Below are 23,772 nucleotides of genomic sequence, written 5' to 3'. Positions count from 1 at the left end.
CCAGGACAGAAACTGCACAGCTGAAGGGGCCATGAAATAACCCAATTTGAGACTGCTTTAACTCCCCTGGCTTAGTGCTAGGGAATTCTGGAAACTACTTCTGGGAGACCTTTTGCCTTTTCCTCTGTCAGAGAGCTCTGGTGCCAAGGACCTCATAGCATTGAACCCTGGCAGTTCAAGTAGTGTCCAAGGAGAGCTGGACTGGATGGCTTTTGGGGTTCCCTTCCAACTCTAGGGCTCTCTGTCTTCCTGCCTGGCGGGAGAAGGGTTTGGGCTGGATGGATGGCCCTTGGAGAGGTCCCTTCCAAGCCTAGGAGTCTCCTTTGCCAAGCAGTCCCTCTCTCCCTTCCTCCAATGCCTGGCTAAATAATAATAATAATATAATAATAATAAAATGTTATTTATGTTTCCCCGCCTCTCCCGATGGATCGAAGCGGGGTTACGGGCTGATAAAGACAAGGACATACGACAGTCTTATAAAATACAAAGACAATATGACACCAATAACATCAGTCCATCAAACATCCAGGGGCAAGGCAGAATATCGTTGTCCGACAGGCATATTGGTCTTCACTCCTGGGGGGGGGGGGGGCAGGGGGGAGCTTGGTGAAAGAGCACGGTTTTAAGTCTCTTTTTAAATGTTTCCAAGGGGGTCGTGAGATGGAGCTCCTCAGGAAGACTATTCCACATCCTTGGGGCCATTATTGTAAAGGCCTTTTGGGATGAGGAAACATATTTGGAAGATGGTGTTTGCAATAGATTCTTGCCGGATGATCTGAGAGTGTGGGGCGGATTATATGGGGAGATGCGGTCCCTCAAGTAACTCAGGCCCAAGCCATGTAGGGCTTTATAGGCAATAACCAACCCCTTGTCCTGTGCCCAGAAGCAGACAGGGAGCCAGTGGAGAGCTTTCAGCTTAGGTGTCATATGGCCAAACCTGGATGCACCAGTGACCAGTCTGGCTGCCATGTTTTGTACTAACTGAAGCTTCAGAGTAGCTCCATGTAGACTAGAGCGCATTACAGAAATCCAAGCGAGAGGTTCCCAGAGCATCATGTACCACCCTTTCAAGGTCCCTTTGGCCCAGGAAGGGTCGCAGTTGGCGTATCAACCGAAGCTGATAGCAAGCACCTCTGGCCCTGGCATTTACTTGAGATGTCAACTGCAGGGACGAGTCCAGAAGTACTCCTGAACTCCTAAAGCTCTGGACCAGCCCTGGGCCCAGCTCAGAAGGCAAGAGGAGCCTCATCCTTCCCTTGGCCTTTGGGCTCCTCCTGGGGAAGCAGCAGCAGCAGCAGCAGGCGCTCTGCACGTGCTCAGAGGCCTTGGGGAGGGGCCCAATCCCTTGCCTCCTCCCCTTCCTCCCTTTCGCTTTCGAATCTTTCCATCGCTTCGTCTTCCCTGCTTTCCTCCCCAGAGAGAGGCAGCAGCAGCAGCAGCAGCAGCAGCCATGCAGGGTCCCCATCCGGAGGAAGGGCCTGTCCTGCCGGGGGAGTCCTCCCTTTTGGGCCCCCAGGAGGAGGGGGAGGAGGAGGAGGAGGAGGAGGAGGAAGGGGCCAGGCCCCCCAGGGCCAAGGCGAGGCCCCAGGAGGAGGAAGACCAGCCCCCCTTTTCCCTGCGCTCCCTTCTGCCCTCCTGGCTGGGATCCAGCTCCCCCCAAGAGGTAAAGGAAGGGGCCCTCTGTGCATGCTCAGAGGCTCCCCGACCCAGCCCTGGCTGCCTTCTCTCGGTCGGGATCCAGCGGGCTGGACTAAAGAAAGGACACTCCTTGCCCATAGAGGAACACTGGAGAAGACTGGCCCAGAGGGAAACGATGGCCAATGCTAAGCACTTCCCCAATGTTGCAATCTTTCCCTATAGGCAAGTAGTCCCCAGTGTATCCCCATGGCCATATAGTCCCCAGTGTATCCCTATGGGCAGATAATTCCCAATGGTTCCCTATAGGCAAGTAGTCCCCAATTCAGGGGCCCTCAAACTGTGCCCTTGAAGGGATTGTGGACCTCAGCTCCCAGAATCCCAGACTATTAGCCAACAAGGCTGAGGCTTCTGGGAGCTGAAGTCCCAAAGCTCTTCTTAAAGGGCACAGTTTGGGGACCACTGCCCCAATGTATCCCTATGGGCACCTATTTTACAATGTTTCCCTATAAGCACATAATAACAACTTCCTCAATGACAACAACCCCAACAAGGGAGTATGCCAGTTTTCCTGTGTGTAAAGGGTGGCAGGTGTTTCCCAGAACTGGGATTTCCTGGAAGAAGAAAATGAAAGCAAAAGTGGAGAGCAAAAGGGCATCCTCTGCCGAAATTTCTCCTCCTCCCAGCTGTATGCCATTTCTTGCCAAGGGAAAACCAGTCAACCCAGAACTACAGGTCCTGAGCCGGCCTGTGATTCAACAGATGCAGCAGAAAGGGCAAAAGACCCAGATAGACATAGGGCCCAAACAGACAGGCCAAAATAAAGCTGCTTTGGGTCACTTTGGAGGTATGCTGTTTAAATGACACAGGCATCTTAAGAGGCCAGAAGCTGTGCTCCAGTCCTTAGGATTGGAGCATGGCTTTAGCATAGCTTCTAGACTCTTAGGACTCATGCATCATTTAAACAACATATCTCCAAAGTGACCTGAAGCAGCTTTATTTTTGCCTGTCTGTTCAGGCCCATACAGTAGTTCCCTTCTGTGCCACTTTGCTGCCAGGGACAAGGAAGGAAGGCCAAGGTGGTGCCCAGTAAGGAAAGAAACAGAGCGAGCATTTGATTTCTAAATCTGGGTTTTGTCGTCTTATTTCTTTCCTTTCTCTTAATAGGGGATTCCCAAAGCTCCCCTCCATATTCACGGGGATCTGTTTTGGACTCACCTGTAAAAATGGAGACTCACTCGCCAATATTCAAGCCCCATAGTTTTGAATAGGGTACATGCCTGCGGGTGCACATGAGGGCATACCCCATTGAAATTAACAGAGGTCCCCCCTCCATGAATATTCCAGACTGCAGATCTCAAGTCTGTGGGAACGGAGGGGCAACTGTACTTTGGCTACTATGGGCCATGACTCAGTAATGGGACATTTTTCTGACAACTAGGCTGAAATTAAGTTGGTGCAGGTTCAGAGAAGGGCAAACTGGGATAATAAGAAGATAAATTTTGGGGAGAAAAGTGGGAGATGATGATGATGATGATGATGATGATGATGATGATGATGATGATGATGATGATGATGATGATCCCTTTCAAGCAATATTATAGATTTTATAACCCCTTTTGGCTCCTTATTTTCCACATGCAACAGGTGATCTGATTCCAGGTGGTGTGCAGGATTATGCACAAAATGGAAAGTGAAAATCTAACCTTTCAAGCAGCTCGTTTTGTCTTGACCCAACTGAGGGTCTTCCCCTTTTGCTCCTCTTAAAGAGAGACCCTCTTTCTATTTACACAGCATCCCAACCACCAAGAGCCCTCCGGAAGCAGAAGCGGTTCAGCGGTCGACAGAGTGACTATCTGTGAAAACACAGGCTCTCTTGAGTCCATCCTCCAGGTAAGTCCTCTTGTGTTCTAATTCCAGCTTTGCAGAATAATTATTTTGGTGCTGAAAACTGACTCAGGTTAGTGCAAAAAAAGTAATTTTTATTGGTTGCAACTGATGCAGCAGCTGTTACGCAGCAAAGAAGCTTTCCAGCCCTTCTACTGACAAAGCCCAGCATCCCTTCATAGACAATGGGAGAACTGGGCTCCTAAATATCCAATTCTACCCAGAGTATCACACAGACAGCAATCCAATTCCCTGTAGAGTCCATAGGGACCTTGAGGTAGGAGGCAAATACTCCAAGGGCTTATTATGCAGTGGGCCCTCCACATTCACTAAAGTTGGGGGCATGGGATTCCCATGAAAGTGGAAAACTCTCTAGGAAACTCTAGATCCTCCACTACAACTCTGTGGCCAACATCAGCTGGACGTTGACCATAGAATCATACTGGAGGACCTTCAAATGCCTAGAGAAGTGTTTTCTCTAGGAATCTCTAGGTCCTCCAGTGTGACTCTATGGTCAACTCCCAACAGAGTCACCTTGGAGGACCTAGACATTCCTAGAGAGAACAAATCAGTTAAATTTGTGAATAATGAAATCTGCAGAAGCAAAAGCCACAGCTCAAAGCCACAACTGGGGACCATCGTGACATTGCACAGAATCCACAATGGATTCCGCACAATGTCATGATTGTCACCAATTGGGATGGCTGTCAAAGGGGATTAAATATATTCATGGAGGCAAGATTTCTGAACAAATCTTGCCATGAAACGCCCATGATAGGTTCATTTTAGGGTTGCCATAAGTTGGAAAGTACTTGAAGGCATACACCAAGAAATGAAAGAGGCCTTTTCTATCCAACGCGTTCCTTTGTAGCTGCTGTATGGCTCAGATCATCCAGCATGGCATAGTGGTTTGGGTGTTGGACTAGGACTTTGGAGACCAGGATTCGATTCCTGGCTCGGCCATGAAACCCACTGAGTGAGCTTGGGAAGTCGTCAAGAAATCTTGCCAAGAAAACTCTGTGGTAGGGTTGCTGTAAGTCAGAAACAACTTGAAGGCACACAACAACCACAACAACAAACTATTTAGATTGCTGTATTTTATCTCAACCAGAAACAGTGTTTGGGGGAAGACAGACCAAAAGGTGCTGTCAACTCCTTTGCATCTTCCTGTTTGTGGACTGTTCATGGGGACACTATGCCCCCTGCCCTATTTGAATTAAGAATAAACCCCCACAACCCAGCTATAGCAATTTGATGCCATCTTAACTACCATGTCTGCAACCTGTGGAATCCTGGGAACTGTAGTTTGATAGTGTGATGCGTCTCTTGGAGACTTCCTCTGGCACTTAGGTGAGCTCTTCGTTAGAGAATTCCAATTTCATCACTCAACTACAAATCCCAGGATTCCATAGTGTGGATCCATGACAGAGTGGTTTTAAACTGTTTTAACGGTGTGGCAGATCATAAGCTCTCCAACCTGCTCTCTGCCTTGAGGAGTTGCCCATGATGCCTTGTTCTCTCCTGTAACATGACTCTACATTGGTTTCACTCGAAAGCCTGCAATCATAGAGTCAGAGTTGGAAGGGACTCCCAAGGAACATCCATTCCAACCCTCTTCTGCCATGTAGGAAAACAATATCAAAGTCCTCCTGTGACAGATGCCCATCCAGCCTCTGTTTAAAAATCTCCAAAGAAGGAGACCCCATTATTCTCCAAGGCATCTTCCTCCACTATCAAACAGCTATTACCCTCAGGAGGTGGGTTGAGGTGGAATCTCGTTTCTTGTAGTTGGAATCCATTGCTCTGGGTCCTGTTCTCTGGAACAGCAGAAAACAAGCTTGCTCCATCCTCAATATGACACCTCTTCAAATATATAAAGATAACTATCATGTCATCCTGTAATCTTGTCTTCTCCAAGCTAAATCTACCCAGATCCCTCAGCAGCTCCTCATAGGGCTTCATGGTTTCTAGACCTTTCACCATTCTGGTTGCCCTCTTCTGGACAATTATCCAACCTCCAAAGAAGGAAACTCCAACACACAATCCTAAAGTTGAGGTGGAACCTCTTTTCCTGTAGTTTGCATCCATTGCTCCATGTCCTATTCTCTGGAGTAGCAGAAAACAAGCTTACTCCATCTTCAATATGACATTCCTTCATAAACTTAAGTATGGATCTCATGTCACATTTTAACCTTCTCTTCTCCAGGCTGAACATACCCAGCTCCCTCAGCTGCTCCTCATAGGGCCTGATGGTTTCCAGACCTTCTGCCACTTTGGTCACCCTTCTCTGGATACACTACGGCTTCTCAGCATCCTATCTCAAATTTTTCCTCCTTTGCAGGTTCTGAGGGAGTCCTCGCACCCCATGGTCAAGGAATTTCTCCAGGCCCAGGAGACACAATTCCGAATCTTTGCCCACCTTTTTCACGAGAATGAGCAGCTGAAATGCAACTGGAAGGCCTCAGCGTTGCAGCCATCATCTGAGAGGCAGCATGGGCAGCAGAGACATACAGAGGAGGCACAAATGTCTGAGAGGCAGCATTGCCAGAAGAGATACAGTGGGGAGGTGCAAATATTCCGGCCTCCGGGTGAGACTCAGCCACCGCAGCAAGAGCATTGGGAGACAAAGAAAAACCATAAACCAGGATTGCAGAAGTCATCCCACCAAAAATGGAGCTTTCCATGGTCTAATACAGGTGGGTGAAACAACCCCTGGGGGTAAGGCTGAAAGGGAAGAGCTGGAGTATGAGACATGGAAGGATGCCGGAAACGTCTTGTTACCCAAGTTTCTGGGGTCCCAGAAGGGTACAAATTAATATGTGTAGGGGAATTTTAATAGCTCAAATAAAATAATACTTTGGCCGGGGCAATATCAGCCTTGGGACTAAACTTTATACCAGTTTCAAATCACACAGAACTCCAGAGGCACTTGAAATAGGTTTCTGTATTTTTATTAAGGAAATAATCAACACATGCACACAACACATTCACACAAGAACTAAGAAACAAAGGTGGGAGAAGTGGGGTAGTCAAAGCCTTGCTAACAGTGATACGTTACCGATCGTGGAGTGTGGTTGAAATCAATGGGAGTCTGGAACGGAGAGGGCTCAATAGCTGCCGAGGGATGTGGGGTGGCAGGCGCATTGAGGAGTCTAAAAACTGACAGCATCCCTGTCTGCTTGTAAACTAAGCCAAGGAACTGTTGTTTAAACACTAATATTTATACGCAAAACCTTATCTTGGGGGCAGAGGCCAAGGAATGAAAGCATTAGACTCTTGCTAAATGGTTTTCCAGGAGGAAAAGAATGGTCAGGAGCTGTAGTAAATATTCAAGTGACTGGTGCGAATACCTTAGACAAAAGGATTTGCATTCTTAGCTGGAATGTCCCTGTCCTAGGTATGCGCATGCAGTCACCTTCCTTGGCCATGACCCCATTGTCTCCCTCTTAAGACAAAAGGGATTATGCCGGTGCCTCCCATCATGGTGCCTTACTTGCCAGTGCTAACCAATTTTCCAAGTATAAAGTGACCAGGCTTTATACTGGAATCATTTCTAGGTCACTCACCCCAGCGTCCCTTTTAACATTAACTTGATATTAAATATGAGGGGAGATCGGGGGTCTGGTCCCAGGGTAACAGTTTCTCCCGACAGATTCAAAGTATGGTGGCAATGGTTTGGTTGTGCAGTCAGTGGACAACCCAGTACAATTCCAGCATAGCTACACTGGCATCGATCTGCACTATATGATTATCTCTTGGTTTCAGTCTACCAGGGGTTACTAACTGACATAGAATCACAGAATTGGAGAAGTCCCCCAGGTGCCATCTACTCTCCATTTTGCCATGCAAGGAGACACGATCCAAGCACCCCTTCTAACAGATGGCCATCCAGCATCTGCTGACAAACCCTGGAGCGTTATGTGTGGCCTATGGACCACCCTTTCTTCAGCCCTGATATAAACCAAGAGGACCTACAAATGCCTAGAGAAGTGTTTTCTCTAGGAAACTCTAGGTCCTCCAGGGTGACTCCATGGTCAGGTTCCTGCAGAGTCACATTGGAGGACCTATAAAGAACATATCAGTTAAATTTGTGAATAATGAAATCCCCAGAAGCAAAAGCCACAACTGGTGACCATCACGACATTGTGCAGTCCAGAAGTGGATTCCACACAATGTCGTGATAGTCACCAATTGGGATGGCTGTCAGAGGAGGTTAAACATTTTCATGGAAGCAAGGTTTCTGAACAAATCTTGCCAAGAAAGCCCCATGATATTTTCATCTTAGGGATGACTTAAGCTGTACTTGAAGGCATACGCCAAGAAAAGAAAGAGAGCTTTTCTATCCAACGCATTCCGTTATGACTGCTGTATGTGTCCTTTTGGGAGTTGGAGCCCTTTGGTTGCTGCAAAGTGTTGGGTGGAAGCACTGTTGTTGATTTCCTTTTCAGCAGCAGCGTGTCCAAGGGAATTCTGGTCCTCACCACCTTCTCTTCTCCTTTCCAGACTTTCTGGTGCAAGTTTTGACTACTGGTAAGACTGGTGGCTGTGAAAAGCAGTTCTTAGATGGTGTCTCTAAGCACCTGTCGTACCATCGGATCAACCTCCAGGTGGACAGTTACGAAGGAAACTCCGGCCGCTTCCTGTTGGTCTTCTGCCCCATTGCTTCCCGGATAGGCACCGACATTGAAAACGCTCTTGAGGGGCTGAGCAGCAGTAAGTAGTTCGGTCTGGGTTCGGAGTGGACGGGTGAACCTCTTGCTACCCAAAACAACAATTGGCTTGTGAGAAGCTGGGAGGACTTGGACCAAATCCCTGTTGGTGACTTACGCTGGTCTGTTATGCAAGCGGTTGCACTTTCTAGGAGGATGTCCAAAGTTGATGTCCTTCTCAGGCTCAGGCGAGTGCTACTATGGGTCCTTGGTATCCACTGGGGTTTAGTTCCAGGACATCCCATGGATTCCAAAATCCTCAGATCCTCAAGTCCCATTATATTACAATGCCGTAGTAAAATGGTGACTCTTATACAAAATCAATGATTGCTTTTTGGATTTTATTTTCTTGGGGGATATTTTCATCCATGTATGCAGAATCCATGTAGGGCCATGCAAAATCCATGGATATGGAAAGGTGACTGTAGAAATCTTGCACAATGGTATATGCAAGATATTGCTGCCAAAGGGCACTTCCCTTCCACTGTAACTCCTGGAGAAGTTAGAAGGTCTGGCCTGGTGAATCAAGGATCTTGCTTTATTTTTAGGGAAAGAAATGCATTTCTGTCTCTCATCCTGTCAGACCAAAATCTGGGCCTCACATCCAACTCCTGAGGGCTCTTTGGAAACTCCTAAAGACTCCAGATATACACGTTCCCCCCAAAAAACAAGCCACACTTGGCCCACCACAGATATAGATGCTGGGGCTCCCTTTGTCCCCCACTGTCCCTCAAAAAACTCCTCCATAAGACATTACAATTAGCCATATTTTGGCTGCTTCCCAAAACCACTTCTCTTCCCTTGGTGTTTTTCCATCTCTGGTTTAGCCAGCCATTCATCTAGTTTCATCATCAAGAAAAAGGAAAAGGGATCATCTATTCATTAGCAGGTCTCCCTTTATTTGTTTCTTTAATATTGCACCAGGTCAGGACCCTTGAGGCATCTGAGTTCTTTATCCCAGAGACTTTGTTCAGGTTGAGGCTCCCTTATCCAGAATTCCAAAATCCCAAATTCTCCAAATTTGTCCACATGAGTGTCTGAGATAATGACACTTTTGCTTTCTGATGGTTCACTGTACACAAACCTTGTTTCATGCACAAAATTTTATTAACAATACAGTGTATAAAATTACCTTCAGCATGTGTATAAGGTGTAAATGAAACATAAATGATTTTCATGTTTAGACTTGGGTCCCATCTCCAAGATAACATCATGTACAGTGGAATCTTGTTATCTGCTGGGGGTTGGTTCCAGGATTCCCTATGGATAACAAAATCCATGAACACTCAAGTTCTGTTAAATATAATGGTAGAGCAAAATGGTGTCCCTTATATAAAATGAAAATCAAAGTTTGATATTTGGAATGTATACTTTTTTGGAATATTTTCAAGCCGTGGATGCTTGAATCTGTGGATAAAAATTCTGTGGATAAGGAGGGCCGACTGTACATCTGCCGGACAATGACCAAAGAATCGTGCCAGAAGAGCTACAAAACATGTCTTATGGAGTGTTCTCTCAGGGAATCTGTAGGTCCTTCAGTGCAACTTTTGGTTAAAGTTGACTATAGAGTTGCACTGGAAAACCTAGATTCCTAGAGAAAACATATTAATAAAATCAGTGAATAATCAAATCCACAAAAACCATATCTGCAGATGTGAAGGGACGACTGTACAGACACCCCTCCTTTTTCGCAGGGGATCTGTTCCAGACCACCTCACGAAAATGGAGTTTTGCATATATTCAAATCCCATTGGCTTGAATATAGGCCCGCGGCTGCAGGAGCACACAGACATGCGCCTCAGACACGCACCCCATTGTTTCCCCCCTCCGTTCATCCCTTGTGTATAAGCGAGGGATGCGAGTTTCAAAACCGCAAGAACGGAGGGAGGACTGTATATGCAAATATTCCAAAATTGAAATAATTCTGAGAACCCAAACACTTCTGGTCCCAAGCTTTTCATAGAATCATAAAATCATAGAGTTGGAAGAGACCGCAAGGGCCATCCAGTTCAACCCCCTTCTGCCATGCAGGAACTCTCAATCAAAACATCCCCAACTGATGGCCATCCGGCCTCTGCTTAAAGACCTCCAAAGATGGAGACTCCACCACTCTCCAAGGAAAAAATGTGTTCCACTGTCAAACAGCCTTACTGTCAGGAAGTTCTTCTTAATGTTGAGCTGGAATCTCTTTTCCTGTAATCTCTTTTCCCTTTTGGGTAAGGGAGACTCAGGGGCTGTACAGATGGGTGGCATGCAGCCAGCCTTTTACTGGCCGGATTGTGCAAAAAGGAGCCACAAAAAGAGGCTCCTTTTTGCACCCTCTAAAAGGCGCCATAGCCACTGCAGCACAGCTTTGTGACTCCCCTTTGGTGCTGCATCATGTGGATGAAGCATCGGAGGAGTGTCATGATGGCGCATGTCGTCTGGAAGGGCACATGCCATCATGACACTCTGTAAGCAGAGTCAGGGCATCTAGCGTGTGGACACTGATCCCTGACTCCGTCCACAGGCCGGTACAAAGTATACTACCTCAGCCTCATTCTTTCCCCACCATTCCTACAAAGATTCCCATATAGCATGTCAGAGCCATGGGAATCCCTCCAGCTCCGTCGTACCAGCTCTGACTGGCAGCTGGGACTCTTTGGGAATGCAGGAAAGCCCTTTTTCTTAGTTCTAGAATCTGGGACTGTCTGCAAAGCAAAGAGGGAAGCTGCCTTTATCTTGAACCAGACCCTTGAGGACTGCCAGCTCTGTGGAAAGCACAGTTTTCTTGGGTTTGCTAGTCCTGCATGGGGATTCCTGGCCTTCCCTACTGGTGGCTTTCCAGCCAAGGACTAATCCGTCCCGACCCTGTTTAGCATCCAAACTCAGTCACAGCCAGTTATGTTCAGGATGGCATGATGGCTCAGTACAAGAGGCCTCCTAGTCTTGTGAGCAGGTCATCTATTTCCATGGCTGCAGTTCATCACCTGGTGGGCTTCCACAATCCCTTTCCCCCTGTGCCTAGAGACCTCCATTGATCCCTTTCTCGATCATCCCCCCATTTCCCTGCCGATACCTCCATGGTGTCTGTCTTGCTTCTCCTTCCAGGTGTGTCGAAGGCCCTCTTGGTTGTGCTGCACCACAAACCAAAGGACAGCCACCACCTCTTTGTGGACACCAAGCTCCAGGGACAGCACCGGGCTCTGGTGCGAACTGTCCATGCCCGCTACACGGTTCAAGATGGCCTCTACGCCTGCCAGATGAACGAGGAGGCCATGGCTGATGTTGCCAAAGTCATCAAGGATCTCTCCAGAGAGGGGTGAGGGGAGACCCAGCCATGCCTGGCCCTCCGTTTCAAGATCATAATGGATGTGTTTGTGGATTAGGGCTGTTAGTGAACTCCACCTAAACACTGGGAAGAACCTCCTGAGGGTAAGAGCTGTTAAATTGTGGAAGGTGCTGCTGCCTCTCCTACTTTGGAGGCTATTTTTAAGCAAAGGCTGGATATCCATTGGTCACAGGGAGGGTTTGGGTTGTGTCTTCCTGCATGGCAGAATAAGGTTGGACTGGATGAACTTTGGGGGTCCCTTCCAACTCCAGGATTCTGCGGTTAAGTGATATTGCTGCAGTGCATGTTGAGAGCCAGTTTGGGTGTTTAAGTGTTGAGTAAGACTTGGGTTCAAATCTCTGCTCAACCTGATAAAGTGGCTATACAGATTAGCCCGAAGGGGCAGTGAGACACTGCCCTTTTTTGCCCCAGATTAGGGCCACGGCAACTGCATGCTGCAGCCCCAATCCAGCCTTCGGAGGACGCAAAAAGAAGTGCCAAAATGCCCTTCTTGCGCCCTCTAAAGGGCACCATGTCCACTGCAGCATGGCATGATGACGCCCTTTTGGTGTTGCATCATCATGGTGCGCGTCATGTACATGGGTGCGTGCCAAAATGGCGTCGTGGGCATGGGGTCATGGCATCGAGCATGTAGGTGCTACGCTTTGACCATCCACAGGCTGGTCTTTTGGGCCCATCTGTAGAGGCTCAAACTTCCTGGATAACCTTTCTAGTGTCACTCAATGGCAACGTGTAGCTCTCCCCATCCCTAGTATTACTTGCTTGTGGGGTACCTCCTCCAAGCTTGTATTGCACAGCCAGAGAAAGGAGCAGCTTCTACCTCCCAACAACATGTCCTCTCAACATTGTCATAATCCAAAGTATTTTGGGGTTGGCCTGGCCTCAAGTTGGCGAGACCCATTAGCTTTGCCAAAGACCTGCTCTTGGTGAAGATGGAAATGCCTGGAAATTGAAACCAGTAGTGCTTCCTATATGTATGTATAGTGGAAGAGGTTAACCCACTCCCAGTGCTCCAGTACAATCCAGCACTGGGAGGTCTGAGCAGAGTCCTTGTGGCATCTTTTACATTTGCAAGTCCCCTTATAGAAGGAATTAGAGACTGTGGTCTGATGCACAATGTCTGCATTCTGTCCAGTTTTGCAGAAGCACAGTGGTGCATGTAAAGGGGTGCGCTCAGCCGATGCCCGTCTGTCTGCCCTTGCTTGAAATTGGTAATGATAGTCCTTTTGGTTTTGGTTGCACAGCATCCTCCTTCAACACAAGGGCCAAACAATTCAATCAGTGTGTGAACTCCAAGTGTAGAGATTTCTGCTGTGCAACCGATACAGGATCTCTGTCTCTCCTTCATGCCTCACACTGAAAACTCACTGCCGGAGTCACACACTTGTTCTTCTTGCATGGGAATGTCACAAAGGCTGCATCCGTACTGCCTAAATAATCCAATTTTACACCACTTTAATTGCCATGGCTCTGTGCAATGGAATCCTGGGAGATGTAGTCTTGTGAGACATTTAGCCTTCTCTGTCAGAAAGCTCTGGTGCCACAACAAACTACAATTCCCAGAATTCCATCGCACTGGACCATGGTAGTTAAAGTGTTGTCAAACTAGGATTATTTCTGCTGTGTGGATGCAGCCAGACAAGCCAATGAAGAGTGTTCATAGACAAGTCAGACATAAAGAGTGAAACCTGGCATTTACTACAGAGACTGGAGTGTACTGTAATTTTGTACTTAGTTTTTTGTGCGCATGTGCCTGAATTTGAATGGGTGGCCGTTGCCCGGTTTCTTCTAGGAGGCCACAGGTAGCTTTTAAAATTCTTGCATGGGTTTGGACCGAAGGAAGGAAGTGTAAAACAATGTGTGACCCAAAGAAAATATTGTGCTAAGTTGTGCTAAGATAAAACGTTTTTCTCCATTAAATTTATTCTATATACATTCAAATAGTTCAGGATCACACCTGTCAGGTTCCTACCTGCAAGGGTTTCTGAGCGGACGTTTCAGAGGTGTTTTCCCCCAATGCTTGGAAAAATTATCCTTTTGTTGTTGTTCTTTGGGTTTCCCCCCGAATAACTTTATTGGTATTTCATTACAAACAAAATCACATTATATAAACAGAATATTCTTCCCTTGAATGGTGTCGTGTCTAGTTCTTGCGTTTGCTAACTGATTCCTTTTTCCATGAGTTTACACCGATTCTCCATTTCACATTTTAATCATCAGCTAAGATCTTCAACAATATCCTTTTCATCTGTATTTCTTTAGTTATTCAGTGATGCGTTCTTCCCCTAAGAATCCCTTCGCTGCTTTATTCTTCCTTTCGTTTTTCATTTGAGTTTTCCTAAACTTTACCAAGGTATAAAACAGTTGTTTACCATATAGATTTCCTTTGTGTTCACCTGTGTTTGCTATTTACGGTCCTCTTTAAGTAGCTCTTCTTTAACTCCCCGTATCTCTTTGCAGCATTCTACTATTGGGAGCCATTCTTTTTCAAATCTTTCCACATTTTTATTTTTAATTTCATGAGATAGTTTGTCCATCACTCTCATGTCATGCATCATTTTGGAGCGCATGTTCCAAAATCCCCTGTCCAATGTGAGCACTACAGGTTCAGAAAGGCACCAGCAAACTGGAAAATGTTTGGAGCTGACCAAGAAGGGGAAATGGTCTCACGATCAGTGGAGAACGGTGTCTTGCGGTGTCAAATCCCTCACTTTTTAATTGACATAGTTAATTACATTTATAAAACTCTGCCTCCTTCCCCCCTTGGCCTTCCCTGTTGCCTGTTCTCTGGTTTTAGCTGCACTTTGCACAGCAGCCACAAAGGAAACGGATTTCCCCAGCAATGATGTTTTCTTCTGGACTGTTCCCTGTCATAATCCTAAGTACTTTGGAGCGGCTTGGTCTCAGGTGGCAGCACCCATTGGCTTTACCAAAGACCTGGTGGAAACTCCTAGTAATTGGAATCAACAGCACTGCCTCCACTTTTGGGCTCTGTATTTGGTGCATTAGTGTAGTAACTGTCCTGGTGAGAGTGTGTGTTTTTCCAGTTTGCAACTACATCCCTGCCTGGGAGTAGCAGTAAAGGGAGAGGAGTGCGTGTTCGACCTGGAGAAAATGGGGAGGATGCTGCCCCAAAAACAATGGATGCAAACTACAAGCAACAAAATCCTAGTTAAAATATTAGATAGTATGAAATATTCCAGCAATGGAATGAATTGCCTTGAGGTTGGATTCTCCTCCATCATGGAGGAAGGCAGATGACCATCGCTTGGGATGCTGGGTTTCTTGCATTGGCAAAAGGGAGCTGGGCGGGCTGGTCCTTAAGGATCTCTTCCAATATGTCTAAAATTTAAGTTGACTGGGGGATCTTTGCAGTAGCGCCATTCTACAGAATCCTGGGAGTTGCAGTTTTACCGGGTATCTAGCCTTCTCTTTTGCCACAAATGCCGGTGCCCCTCATAAAACTACAGATCCCAGGATTCTGTAGGATGGAACCATAGCATTATTCCTACAGCTGTAGACGTACCTCCATCCCAGGTTAATTTCCCCCCCAGAACTAGGCTTTTGTTAACTCCTCATTTGGGGGCTCAAAATTCTTTAATTTTACAGGTTTTGATTTTAAACCTGACTGAATTTAGTGGCTCTCACGAATCTAGTAAAAAAAACAAAACAAGTAGATCCCAAATGCCCAAGATCTGCCCGATCCTAACAAACCACACTTAAAATATTTCCAAGGTGTCCATCTACATTTTCGGCTACCCTTTCTCCATTGATGTTCAAAGCAGCTCTGAAGGGAAGGGGGAGTTTTCCCCCCAGAAGCAAGCTTGTTTTCTGCTGCTCCAGAGAATAGGACAAGGAGCAATGGATACAAGCCACAGGGAAAGAAATTCCATCTGAACATTAGGAGGAACTTCCTGGCAGTAAGAGCTGTTTGACAGTGGAATATATCCCCTTGGAAAGTAGTGGAGTTTCCTTCTTTGGAGGTTTTTAAGCAGAGGCTGGATGGCCATCTGTCAGGTATGCTTTGATTTTGAGTTCCTGCATGGAAGATAGGGTTTGGACAGGATGGCCTAGTGGTCTCTTCCAACTCTATGATTCTATGAACTCCTTTAGTAAGAATAAAGCTTTTAAGGTACTCTGCCTCTTTGCATCCCTTTTCACATGCCTTGGCTTGGCTAGTTCCTCACTGGGTTTGCAAATACCAGTGGAATTCGCCAGCAACGTCCCAATGCCTTGCTAAGCGGCAATAAGTTAAATCACTGGGTGGCGGCAGCAGGATTTATTTAAATTTAGAGAAAAGGTGATCTCAAGGGGTGCTATCCACTTCTGCAAAGTGGAGGAGGACATGTAGGAAACCTTCAAAGGGTCACCTCTTGTTTAGGATTGGCTTTGGGCCTAAAACAGCCTCAGGTATATGGAAAATTAGAACTCCCAGCCCTCCAAACCACAGAAAGATTTTCCCAAAATTAATAAAATAGGGAGTATGAGGCCATTACAATGGAACTGCTCACTTTGCCCACCCTTTGCAATGGTTCCCAAACTTTGGTCTGCCAAACATTTTGGACTTCACCTTCCATAATTCCTGACTGTTGGCCAAATTGGCTAGGACTTCTGGGAGTTCAAAGTCCAAAATACCTGGAGGACCAAGGTTTGGGAAATGCCACTCTAGAGGTTGGTGGCTGAAAGGTGGCAGTGGCTTCTGCATCTTTGCAGCAGTAAATTCCACTGTGTTGCAGTCTGAACTCTAAAGGCAGTATCCAAAGCGCTAACCAAGCTGTCAAGAAGTCTTCTCATTTACTCTCTTGTTTCCTTTTTGCTCTCTCTCACACAAAGACAAACACAGAGCACTTTTTAAAAGCATTGAGCCTAGAATATATATATATGTGTGTGTATATATTTTATTTCAATTTTGGGTCTAGGAAGACCCAGCAGCAAAAAATAGGGCAGGCGGTACAGTGTGTAAACTACAAATGCAGACAGACGGGGCTTTTTGTGGGCGAGGCTCCAGCGCAGGACTACGAGAGCGCCATTGAGGCAGGAAGGTGGGAACGGCCAGAGGTTATGGCTTCACTCTTTTATCTGTCTCTCTATCCCCCCTTTGTCATTGCCTGAGGTCCAGGGGTCCAGCGGCTACTCCCTGTTGGAAAGAAAGGAACTATGACAATATTTGAGCTGGAATCATTCCAGGGAACCCAATGAAATGCAGCTGGCCCTCCATTTTTGCAGGGGATCCATTCTGGAATACATGCACCCTGCGAAAATGGAGGGTTGTGCTTATTCAAGCCCCATAGGCTTGAATGAAATGCACTCCTGTGCGCACGGCATGGGTGCATGTGCCATTACACATAGTGGAGGTTGCCCCTCTGTGCATTAGGAGGGACCACTGTACATTCTTGGGCTGGATCCTGGATGGTGCAGAACAGTGCAATTTTTCTGCAGGTGGAAACTACACATTTCCAACCCAGACTCAGTTTAATTCTGCAGCCACTGTCCTATGACCATTCAGTGGCTGGTGGAGAATAATGGGGAGCGAAGTTGGAGAAAACATGGTGAAATTGGCCCTTAGGGGGTGTACAGAGGGGTCCTTTTCTGCCAAACATATCTGTTTGGTAAGGTGCAGCCCTCCTGGTTCTAGCAATGACCCTCTGCACCTGGGCTAGTTACCCTCCTGTTTTGAATGGTCAGGCTCCCTTCCGAGCCTAAAAGAGGGCAGTGAATCCACTTTGAGAGAACTTTCCAAGGTGCTGAGCCCTATAGAATGTGAACCCTGTATCCACGAGACTGATACCCATGGTTTCACTTATCTAAGTCTGGGGAGAAATGTCTCTCCAGGCCTCTGGAGATCCTTCAGTGTGCATCTATGGTCTGGAGAAAGTTGACCATACAGTTGTGCTGGAGGACCCAGAGAGCGACCACCTCTCTAGGTAACTGGAGGTTCTCAAGCACGACTGTGTGGTTAATGGCCACTGGAAATATAGGGCTCCCCATTGTCCGTGATTTTCACTAACTGCTGTAAGTCTGAGAATATATGCCCCGCAGATACGGGGCTTGTACTGTAGAGTCAGACTGGAAAACCTAGAGAGGGACCACCTCTTACTATGCAGCTGGAGGTCCTCCAGCATGACTCTATGGACAATGGCCACCAGAAATATAGGGTTTGCCATTTTCCATTATTTTTGCTAACTGCGATAAGTCTGGGAACACACTTCCCATGGATACAAACAAAAATTCACAAAACAGTGATACCTTTATTGGCCAACCGAAATGCACAATATATTTGTTGCAAGGTTTCGAAGCTCCATGGGCTTCTTCATCAGGCAAGATGTTACATACCAAACGGGAGAAAACAAATAATTGGAGATGTTATTCAGATGCCTGCATGTTGTTTCAGTCCTTAGTAAAGATGTTATGATGGGAAGGATCATATATTGTATATATGTGCATTTCGATTGGCCAATAAAGGTATCACTGATGGATTTTTGTTTGTATTTGTTAAATGGCCAACACAGCGACCCTGGCATGTCTCCCATGGATACAGAGGTCTTATCATACCTCAAATAACCCCAGGACTATGGAAAGCTGTTGAAAGTGATCCAAAACCCCACTGCCATGGCTGCCACAAGCTGCTGTTCCATCAATCCCAGGTCCCCATCCATCTGCACTGCTTACACTTCATTGCCCTTGAACTCGCGCAGAGCTTCCCCGGCCACCAGCTCCATGAACCTGGGGTCTTCCACAGGCACGTCTCCCGGCACCGTCATGGTCAGAGGCTCCGAATCAAAGAGCTGGACAGTCACCTGGGTGTCAGTCGGTTTGGATGGATCTGCTGCATTGGCCGGTTTGGAAATCACCTTGGAGGAGGAAGAGGAAGAAGAAGCCCACCACTGTTAGCTGGGTAGGAAAGCAGCTCAGTAGGAGGAAGGAGCACATGTCTATGTCTTATGGGATTGTGTGGACATGAGCGTAGTATGTTTACTACATTGTCTCTGTTCCAGGAGAGACCCAGAGTTTCTTTCCTTTGGATCCACCAACCTCAAGGGCACACTTGGTGAGGACATGAGGGATAGGGTCTTCTTGTTGGTGGCTCCCAGGCTGTGGAACTCCCTTCCACCAGAGGCTAGGTGGGTCCCACTTTGCTCTTACACCTTTCCCATTTTAAACAAGATACTGCCAATCAAGTGGTTGTTGCAGAAGGGTTTTTTTAAATGAGGGTGGGTGGGTTGTGTGATATATTTGTATAGTTGGTGCATGGATTCTTTATCCACAGCTTGAAAATAGGGGCTCAGGGTCAATTCAACCTGGCATCTCTCCATTGGTTGCTAAAACGAGTCCTCAGCTTGTTGGGGCCAATTAGCTTACACTTTGCAAACTGCTTAGGGAGTTCTTAAGTGCACTGATAAGCGGTATAGAAATGTACTTGCTATTGCTATTGGTGTGACTGTGCTGCTGTTCCATTAGGAACAATGGGGCTCAAATTGGCAGATGGCAAGTTGGGCCAGGCAGACTGTAATTTGATAGTTTCCTGCCCTCTGGTTTCTAATCTAAAAAAGACATGGCACAAAAGGAGAAGGAAATGGCAGTGGGGAAGGGGTCACCTCCAGCAGATACTGCTGGTTCTTCTCTCCCTCTGAGTCCAAGACAGTGGCAGTTAAGATGGAAGGAGGCCTTTCATCTGCCTTTGAGGCTAGGCATGGTGCAACTGTGCATGTCTGTTCCCACACTGATTCTATCCAGATACAGGGACACAAACCAATGGATTCAAATTACAAGGAACAAGAATACTGGGAAGAACCTCTTGACTGTAAGAGCTGTTCCAATAGTGGAATGGATGGCTTGGGAATGGTGGTGATAAGACTTTCCTGCCTCAGAGATCTTTAAAGACCTTTGGAGGTCTTTAAGCAGAAGGTGGATGGCCATCTGTCGGGGATGCTTTGCTTGTGAGTTCTTGAATGGCAGAATGGGGTTGGACTGGATGGTCCTTTTGGTCTCTTGCAACTCTGTGATTCTATTATTCTAAACATAAATTGTATGGCATCTCTCGGGATGCATTCCTGCATGGCAGAGGGTTAGACTGGATGCCATTTGTGGTCCTTCCAACTATGATTCTATCATGCTGGACAGGAGGACTCAACCTACTACCTTCTCCATGCAAACTGGGCACCACAGAATCGTAGTTGGAAGAGACCGCAAAAGCCATCCACTCCATCCCTCTTCTGCCATGCAGGAACTCTCAATCAAAGCATCCCCAACAGATGGCCATCCAGCCTCTGTTTAAAGGCCTCCACGGAAGCAGACTTTGGGGGGGTGTTCCATTGTCAAACAGCCCTTACTGTCAGGATATTCCTCCTAATGTTCAGATGGAATCTCTTTTCCTATAGCTTACATCCATTGTTCTGGATCCTGTTCTCTGCAGCATCAGAAAATAAGATTGCTCCACCCTCAATGTGACACACCTTCAAATATTTAAACAGGGCTATCATATCCCCTCTTAACCTTCTCTTCTCCAAGCTAAACATCCCCAGCTCCCTAAGTCGTTTCTCATAGGGCTTCATGGTTTCAAGACCTTTCACCAGAGCATGCCCTATTTTGGACATGCTCCAGTTTCTCAATGTCCTTTTTGAACTGTGATGCCCAGAACTGGACATAGTATTATTCCATGTGAGGCCTGACCAGAGCAGAATAGTGTCACTATTACTTTCCTTGATCTAGACATTATGCTTCTACTGATGCAGCCTAAAATCGTATTGAACATGGTCAACCTGGAAGACAAACGGTGGAGGACTGGTAGAGCAGCCGTTGGTACCTGGGCAGGGACCTTACCGTGATGACCTTCAGGGGCTTGTCTTGGTTGCGAGTGGCATTAGCCAGGCGGGAGACCCAACCAAACTGTTGGTTGAGCTGGTCCAAGAGGGCCGTGGTGTTGAGCATCTCCTCCTGGAACGACTTGAGGATTTCGTCGTACTTCCGGGTGAAGCGTTCGGCCAGTCGGACGGCATCCTCAAAGCGCTCGCGTAGCTGGCTCTGCTCCGGGTCCGTCTGGTTGCAATCTGCAGGAGAAGAGATTTGGAAGGAAGGGGGACGGAGCCGGAGAATCAGAGAGAAAAACATTACTCAGAACAATTCACAGCAATCCAGGAGTCACCATCACATCATCTGTGGCAGGAGTGGGCACCTGTGGAAGGCCAAGGGGCCACAGTTAGGAGACCTTGGGAGGCACTCCTACTCTGTTGCCCCCAAACATCCTATAGGGCACAAGGGGGGCATTCTCACCATGATTTGGGGCCTTCTGGAAATGTCCTTTTTAAACAGCAAGTGAACAGAAGTCACTTGCTGTTTCATAAAGGTCTCTCTTGGACATAGACTGGACCAAAGGACCAGCTTTTATACATTATGTCTCCATCCTGCCTTACCACCACAAACTTGAAGTCAAAATGTCCTTCCTGCCTGCTTTTACCTTTGTAATGACAACCTTGTAAGGTAGGTTAGGCTGAGAAATAATTCACAGCCCTAAGGTCACCCAATGAGCTTCATGACTTACTCAGTTTTGGGGCATCCTAAAAAGCTACGACAACACACACAATTGCCTTGGCAGGTTATTTTGGACTTTTCAACCATGCCATTTACCAAATTTTTGCCCTGAGGAAATTTTACTGACATTTTTGGACTTTTTACCCAAATCTTACGTGAAAACATTTGGTCTTCTTACCAAAATGCTTTTACCTTTCTTGGACTGCAACTCCCAGAAATCCAAGCAAGGAGTTCTGGTCCAAAAAAGTGACTCCTCCAAGACAGCTGAGCCACATGCATCCTGCACACTTTCATGGCAATGGCTCCAGACTCACCGACATCCAAGATGGCCTTGCATTTCTCACAGCGCTCCTTCATCTTCAAGCAGCCGGCAGAGTTGCGCCGGATCTCGCGGCACACCATGCGGTCGTTGTTGGGGCTGGGGGTACCTGTCCAAGGAGAAGAATAGCGAGGAGAGGTCTTTTCTGGTCTTCAGTGTTGATTCGTATCATATGTCTATAGTACGCTTTATTCTATCCATATAGCTGTTAGGAATACAGTGGTTCCTTTACATTTGCTGGTGTTAGGAGTAAAAGACCCCCATGAATGTGGAAAAACCAGAGATAAAAAACGCTTCTTTTTACGTAAGGGAACACCTCTCTAGAAATCTCCAGGTCCTCCAGTGCAACTTTATGGTCAATATCTGCCAGAAGTCAATCACAGAATCCTGTTGGAGGAGCTACAGATGCCTAGAAAAGTCTTTTCTCTGGAACTAGGTTCTCCAGCATAACTCGTATGGTCAAATTCTGGCAGAGTTGTGCTGGAGGACCTACAGAACATATTGAGTTGAAGACCATCTGGTTCCCAGATGCTTTGATTGTGAGTTCCTGCATGGCAGAATGACTATTATTTGTTATTTGACTTTTTTTGTTGCTTGCCTTATTTTATTGAACCCCTTCCTGTATTGTTATGTATTATTTATATGTATTATGCTATTATTTCTTAGAATGTATGCCATGGGCAGGTTTACTTTTATGTATTTTATTGTTTGTATGTACAGTGCTGTGTAAATCTACGGTGCTATATAAATCAAGCATAATAATAATAATAACCGCAGATAATCAATGCTGCAAATCAGAATCATAGAGTTGGAAGAGACCCCAAGGTCCATCCAGTCCAACCCCATTCCTCTGCCATGCAGGAACTCTCAATCAAAGCATCCCCATTGACAGATGGCCATCCAGCCTCTGTTTAGAGATCTCCCAAGAAGGAGACTCCACCAGTCTCCAAGGGAGCGTCTTCCACTGTCCAACAATTCTCACTGTCAGGAGGGTCTTCCTAATGTTGAGCTGGAATCTCCTTTCCTGTAGCTTGCATCCATTGTTCCATGTTCTAATCTCTGGAGCAGCAGGGCTGAGAGAGATGGGACATGGAGCAACGGATGCAAATGCCAGGAAAAGAGATTCTACTTCAACATTATAGGAAGGTCCTTCCTGACAGTAAGAGCTGTTGGAAAGTGGAACACACTACTTCCTCAGAGTCTGGTGGAGTCTCCTTCCTTGGAGGTCTTTAAACAGAGGCTGGATGGCCATCTGTCAATGGGGATGCTTTGATTGTGAGTTCCAGCATGGCAGAATGGGGTTGGACAGGATGGCCCTTGCAGTCTCTGCCAACTCTAGGATTCACCTGGCCAGGTTCTTGCTCACCTGTGGGGAGCCTGCCCAGGAAAGGCCCCATGGTGCCCCCGTCCATCCACTGCCCGTCCTGCTCCATGACCCTCTGGGCTCCCTCGAAGAGGCGCTGCGTCATCTCATAGATGGGCTGGAAGAGCTGCTGGAAGTCGTGGTGAGGCCGGAAATGGCCTGGGTAGAAGGGGAAGGTGGGCATGCTGCGGGCCAGGCGTGCTCCGGGGTAGGGGATGCGGATGCTGCGGACGGGGGCCCAGGAGTCCCAGAACCCCCCAAAAGGGGCGCTGAAGAAGGGCGAGAGCTGGCGGTAGGCCTGGGCGCTCTCCTGGAAGAGGTCGTCCACTCCACCCTCCACCAGGCTGTAGCGCTCCTCCAGGTCGTCCAGGCGCCGGCCCTGCTCTTCGCCCACGTCCATCAGGGAGTCGACCCGCTCTCCGTTGACCCAGATAGAGAAGGGCGAGGAGTGGTTGAGGAAGTCCTCCAGCTGAAGAAAACAAAAAATAAAGATCAGAATAAAATAAATCAAGAATAAAACAGAGTTTCTGGCCCTGGCTCTGAGTGTCCAGTTTTTCTGGGGTGGAAGACAAGGGTGTACATTCTCCAGTTTTGAAAGGGTTGGCTCCAGCTAAAAAGAAAAGACCTTCAATTCAGCCAACAGAGCAGCAGCTTGCTATGATGTTCAAGGATTTGTTGCTGGAATATGCACAATTCCCCAGCAAGGTAATTTAGTTAATGACCTTCCTCCTTTTCTCCCAGTAATTATGGTGCCAGGGCGCTCCTCTGCATCCACCCATTGGCTAGAAGCATGTAGGCTAAATTAAATTGTGGATGGGGGGGCAACATGATGTAGTGGATTGCGTCTTAGACACTAGAAACCTCAGCTATGAAACCCAGTAGTTAACCTTGGGTAAGTCACACTCTCTCAGCCTCAGAGGATAGCAATGGCAAAAAAAACCCAAACAAATCTTCCCAAGAAAACCCCGTGATCGGTTTGTCGACCCCAGGACCCCACAGC

General features: G+C 47.0%; 1 protein-coding gene and 1 pseudogene across 2 annotated transcripts in view; one reads left to right on the top strand and one right to left on the bottom strand.

Annotated features, from left to right (window-relative positions):
* Positions 1-1,419: 1,419 nt before the first annotated feature.
* Positions 1,420-13,694, top strand: LOC149310312 (uncharacterized; annotated as a pseudogene). Its single transcript, XR_016281637.1, has 5 exons — positions 1,420-1,663; positions 3,430-3,528; positions 5,864-6,218; positions 8,026-8,235; positions 11,322-13,694. The product of XR_016281637.1 is annotated as an uncharacterized LOC149310312 (transcript).
* A 2,746-nt stretch (positions 13,695-16,440) lies between these two features.
* LOC149310311 (clusterin-like) overlaps positions 16,441-23,772 on the bottom strand; it is a 38,764-nt gene continuing 31,432 nt past the window's right edge. The window contains exons 5-9 of the mRNA XM_089528699.1: positions 22,776-23,241; positions 21,405-21,518; positions 20,383-20,609; positions 18,232-18,413; positions 16,441-16,699 (exon numbers count right to left, since the gene is read on the bottom strand). Of these exons, the coding sequence (XP_089384825.1) occupies positions 16,693-16,699; positions 18,232-18,413; positions 20,383-20,609; positions 21,405-21,518; positions 22,776-23,241 (996 nt within the window). The 3' untranslated portion in view covers positions 16,441-16,692. The remainder of the gene's footprint in view (positions 16,700-18,231; positions 18,414-20,382; positions 20,610-21,404; positions 21,519-22,775; positions 23,242-23,772) is intronic.

The sequence above is a fragment of the Sceloporus occidentalis genome, unplaced genomic scaffold (genome assembly GCF_023333645.1).
Source record: "Sceloporus occidentalis isolate IW3139 unplaced genomic scaffold, rSceOcc1.0.p SCAF_6, whole genome shotgun sequence".
Lineage (NCBI taxonomy): Eukaryota > Metazoa > Chordata > Lepidosauria > Squamata > Phrynosomatidae > Sceloporus > Sceloporus occidentalis.
Note: the sequence above shows the minus strand (reverse complement) of the source record. Positions and strands in the feature narration are given on the sequence as shown.